This window comes from Penaeus chinensis, chromosome 31, assembly GCF_019202785.1.
Source record: "Penaeus chinensis breed Huanghai No. 1 chromosome 31, ASM1920278v2, whole genome shotgun sequence".
NCBI lineage: Eukaryota > Metazoa > Arthropoda > Malacostraca > Decapoda > Penaeidae > Penaeus > Penaeus chinensis.
The window spans coordinates 33,250,906-33,255,905 of NC_061849.1; the positions used below are offsets into that span (position 1 = coordinate 33,250,906).

At 33.1% G+C, this 5,000-nt stretch overlaps 1 protein-coding gene across 19 annotated transcripts in view; it reads right to left on the bottom strand.

The window, feature by feature from the left end:
• Window positions 1-5,000, bottom strand: part of LOC125041665 (MAP/microtubule affinity-regulating kinase 3-like) — a 134,363-nt gene that overhangs the window by 7,982 nt on the left and 121,381 nt on the right. For 13 of the 19 annotated variants that reach the window (XR_007116311.1, XM_047636829.1, XM_047636828.1 and 10 more), the window contains 3 exons: window positions 4,613-4,828; window positions 3,615-3,656; window positions 476-550 (listed from right to left, as the gene is read on the bottom strand). Coding sequence is in view for 16 of the 19 variants with exons in the window: in XM_047636829.1 (XP_047492785.1) it covers window positions 476-550; window positions 3,615-3,656; window positions 4,613-4,828 (333 nt within the window). In the remaining 3 variants the exon portion in view is untranslated. Of the gene's footprint in view, window positions 1-475; window positions 560-3,614; window positions 3,657-4,612; window positions 4,829-5,000 lie in introns of all 19 variants that reach the window. The other 6 variants (XR_007116313.1, XM_047636827.1, XR_007116312.1 and 3 more) reach the window with 4 other exon arrangements.

Here is a 5,000-nt window from a genome sequence, read left to right on the forward strand (position 1 = left end):
TACGTCATTCTCACATACCATAACCTTGCTTCATTTCTCAGATGTAGAGACAAGTTACAAAACTGATATATTAAAATAAATTTAATAGTAATAATAGTAATCATAGCAGCAATAAAAAAAATAATAGTAATGATAATAATAATCATAATGATAATAACAATATAATTCTAATAATAATATTAATAATGATAATAATTATAACAATAATAATAATGATAATAATAAAAATTAAAACATTAATGACAATAATAAGAATAATGAATGAAACCAGAATAAATAAAAAATAGTAATAAAATTAAAAAATAAATAAAAAACAGAAGAGAAGAGACTGTGCACAGCAAGATGTCATATTCCTTCAAGCATAAAAGGTCGTCATCATCATCATCATCATCATCATCATCATCATCATCATCATCATCATCATCACCATCATCATCATCACCACCATCCACACCTGACATGCACACCGCCTTACCTTTTAGGGTGCTCCTCTGTGATACCTCGATATGTCACCCTTTCAGCCATCTCTGCTTCCACACTCCCATCCTTGCTGAAAACACTTCCCAGGTACTTAAATATGTCCATCACCACCTTGTCTAAGCCATCCAACCCTCTCTTTTTCTATTGCACTCACACGTATGGCTTTGATGCAATAGGGCTCCTTTTAATTTGCCTTTTGGTATTGTTGTGATTTATATTCTTATTTTATTTTTATTTTTTTTTCAGAATTTATAATCAAATTAGTTTAATAATTCTTATTCATATATATATATATATATTTTTTTTTTTTTGAAAATAATATAAGCAGAGGTAAAATTAAGAAATAATTAACATAATCTAATATAAAACCAATTGTAATTCACAGTAGCTTTTTTTTTTCTCTCTAAAGCAATTCATAAATGAAACATTAGACAAAAATCTTATATACAAGAATCAAGAAGCTGAGAAGAAGAACAACAGAATAGTGGCAAGATGCACTGAGTTTTCCCTTGAAAATTTTAATCTAAACATCCACATGCACACATGTACACATACACACAAACTTGTATATACTTTTGCTCTTCAAGAATCATGAAATGTAAATCTTAAGTGGGTACAGTGTGTAGGGAGAGAATGAGAAAGAGAAAGAAAAAAGAAAGAAAGAAAGAAAGAGAGAGAGAATGGAAAAAAGAGTAGAAATTAGAAAAAAGAGAGAATGGAAAAAAGAGTAGAAATTAGAAAAAAGAGAGAAATGAAAATGAGTGAAAGAGTGAGTGAGTGAGTGAGAGAGTGAGAGAGAGAGAGAGAGAGAGAGAGAGAGAGAGAGAGAGAGAGAGAGAGAGAGAGAGAGAGAGAGAGAGAGAGAGAGAGAGAGAGAGAGAGAGAGAGAGAGAGAGAGAGAGTGTGTGTGTGTGTGTGTGTGTGTGTGTGTGTGTGTGTGTGTGTGTGTGTGTATTAATTTACCAAGCAAACTTAAATTTGTGACCTGCTATATGTATTCTTTGCAAGAAGTGAGAAAACAATTTAAAAATTTTATTATGCATGGAAAACTGTTAGCAACTTTATAAAGTAGAAATAAAAAAAGCAGCTGAACCATTCAATGAAATGATAATTTAAGTTATGTCTATTAATCTGTATAACTATGTGTGTGAAAAAATGACAAAAGATCTAACTGTGTTTTGGAGTATACCTGAAGCAGTTTTCCAAAGAAAATGCTTTATATCACAAACAGTAACCAGCCACCCACCTATACCATCACACATTCTACCATTCTCACTTCTACGTCCGCACTAATTTTTTTCTCATATACATAGCCTTTATAAGTAACAGTGAAAACGAAAGCTTGCAAAGCTGCAAAAAAAGGTCATTGCCAAAGTACAGAAGGAATCATCACTTATTCTCCAGATTGGAAAAAATACAAGTCAAAGTTCAAGAGGTTCATAGCAAAAATCTTAGGGTTAATCAACCCTCTAGTACCAGTGTGCATGTGGTTCTGTTTAATCAATTTTGTTAACATGTAGATAGTTCCAGAAATGCTTAGTCATGAAAGTCTTCAGGAAGAAGTTTTTGCCATAATTACTATTCTTGTTCATAACATTAAAATGATAATAATAATGTTCATGCCAAACGTAACAGTGACAGAAATAGAACTCAAGGACTGGTGCAAAACAGAGCTCAGTAGGCCTAACAACAGACTCTGTGAACAATATCAATAAAACAAAGCCACAGTGGACAGTGCATGTACTTGGCAACATGGGTTAAATTCTTCAATTGCATAATATGGGCTAGGCATAATTTCCCTCTACATTTTTTCACTGATTCTCTCACCAACCAAGTCTGTTACAAATCACTACATTCACATTTACCACATTTCTTTGCCAGTTTCTCAATGAATAAAAAAACAATAAACACAGTAGTCTCACCATGAAAAATAAATAAATAAATAAATAAAACAAAAAACAAGAGTCCACACTAGGTTATTTGCCAAAAAGCAAAGATCTTTTGAGTATGCCAAGGTATGAAGTAGCGGCTTTCACAATTTTGACCTCACTACTTTGTTACAAGTAGACCTACACACTAATTGGGTACCCATCACTTAATTTTCCATATAAAAAGTTACTCGAGAGTTTATTCTTCAAAACTTTTACCTTTTCAAATGCATTAATACTAGAGAAGTTGTAATATAAATATTTTTTCTTTCTCTTACATGTTACTCCTACAATTTGCAATTGGGGACATTTTTCTTTAAATTCCGTGTGTGGATGAATGTTTTTATATGATATCCTTTTAGTTATTGCAATAAAATTTGAGATATGGCTGACTATCTATGTTTTATATGTAATACATACTATAATTAGGAAAAATGATCTTTTATCTTATTCACATTTATGACTCTAACGGGGCCTATGCTTTGTCTGGTAAAACAAGGTGAACCACCAAAATGAGCATAAAAGTTAACAAAACTATAAGTGAAAAGAGAGAGAGAGAGGGAGAGAGAAAGAGAGAGAGAAAACAACAACAAATTCATTCTATTTCCTTTTTCACTTACCTATTTCACCCTTCATTCCACCTGGTTCTCCATACTGCCATCCAAGCACTTCTAATGATCCTTACTATTACAATCACACTCATCCCTTGCACAGCACTCTGAGAAATACTACTCTAAGCCTTGGTCAATCTTTAACAAGTGCACCTCTATCCTCACACACCTCGAAGGAATCACTTTGACCTAACACTCCAAGACTGTTATGACCAGCATCTACCTGTTATCATTCATTATTTATGGATTACTCTGATCATTTCCCTTTCCTTTTTTTTTAATTTTTTTTAGGCAAACCTGTACACATTTCTTTGGTGTCCAAGATGACAAGTCAAAAGAAGACAAGAAATGAGGGTATTAAATATCAAATGGCCCATTTGTAACTAATGTGTGATGATGCTGTTTCTCCTGTTCTTCAGACAACAATAGTATTTGTATTTCTCACGACACAAATACAATATGAATTCTGTATGCATGCTTCCACAATAGGGGCCAACACCTAATATATTCATGATATAAAATTTTGTTCCAGCACAAAGCAGCATACCAATATCATTAATTACAAACTGGGCTACAGAAAATCTACACAACATACCCAACATACCTAGCGCCTTGCTTAGGTGGAGTTTCCAGGGGGCTGAAATTCAAAACAAAGCAAAAAATCAAACAAACATGCACAAACACTCTATAGTTGAACAAAAACGTAAAAAAAAGAAGGGGAAATAAAAGAAAATGAAATAAAAACTTTAACTAAAATAATAATTAAAAATCTGGGAGTGATTTCACGGTTGAGATGTGTGTGTTTGTGCGCGTGGTGAAGGGAAATGGTTACTTGTATAATTAAAGAAATGTAAAAACAGGGACACGAAGTAATGAAAATTAAAAGTCAACACATCACCAAAAACTGGAGGCAACAGTATTAGTTTGTGCCTTGAGTAACAACAAAACAAAAAGAACTAAAAATAGATAACTAACAATAAATAAAGAAAACCATAATCTGTCTTTGATCTTGACATTTGAGGAGCTACTTCCCTTTGTGGTTTTGTAATGTGAAGTAAAGGTCCTATTTTGCAAAATATTTGAGAAATAAAAAAGGGGAAAAATAAAAATGAATAAAACATGCTACATAAAAAGGGGAAACCCATGTCAATAAACCTTAAGTAAATTAGGGGAAAAAGTAATATTGTGAAACCTGAAGCAAGTTCTGCATCAACTATATACATATAGTTTAGCTCTAAACCAATCTGCAGCATGCAGTGAGTGTTCTGTATTCTAGCCATCCTCTATTTCAGTGAAGCAGTCCAACAAATATGAAGAAATTCAATGACACTTACTAAGATCTTTAAATAATCTCTAAGCAAAAGATAACTTACATCTAAATGGCATAACAAACTTATTGATAAGAATATAAATGTAGTATAATTTACTGACTTATCATTTTTGTTTGCCTATGCTTAATGTAGTATAATCACAGGTGTGATGTCTGATAATTCTTAATAAACTGAGCATAACCAAACACTAAGGAAATTAAAATTAATAGAAAAACAGTCCAAAAAAGGTCTGGTCAAACCACATCAATGCTTGTGAACTTACCGTTTTGAAAATTTAGATGACAATTTTGAGAAGAAACTGGTCCTACTCGTGGAGGAGAGGGCACTGGTATCCTGTGTAGTTAGAGGGGCACCAACTCCCCTGTACGTATTGTTATTTTGCCGATTCTGTCCACTGTGGAACGTGGATCGACTGGGCACATTTCGGGGGAAGCGGTTGCTTGAGCTTATAGGTGACACTGGTGTTTTGTTTGAAGAGCTGTAAAATATCAAGTGTAACTTCTGAGTTCGGAAGGCCAAAACAATTGCATGGCCAGGGCACTGGAAACCTCAAGCCCACACCTAATATTTGTCCTTTTCAGTTACAGTTATCAATTTAATTTCTCTTCTTTTATTGTCTCAAAAGCTAAACCACGGCATACACAAAAATC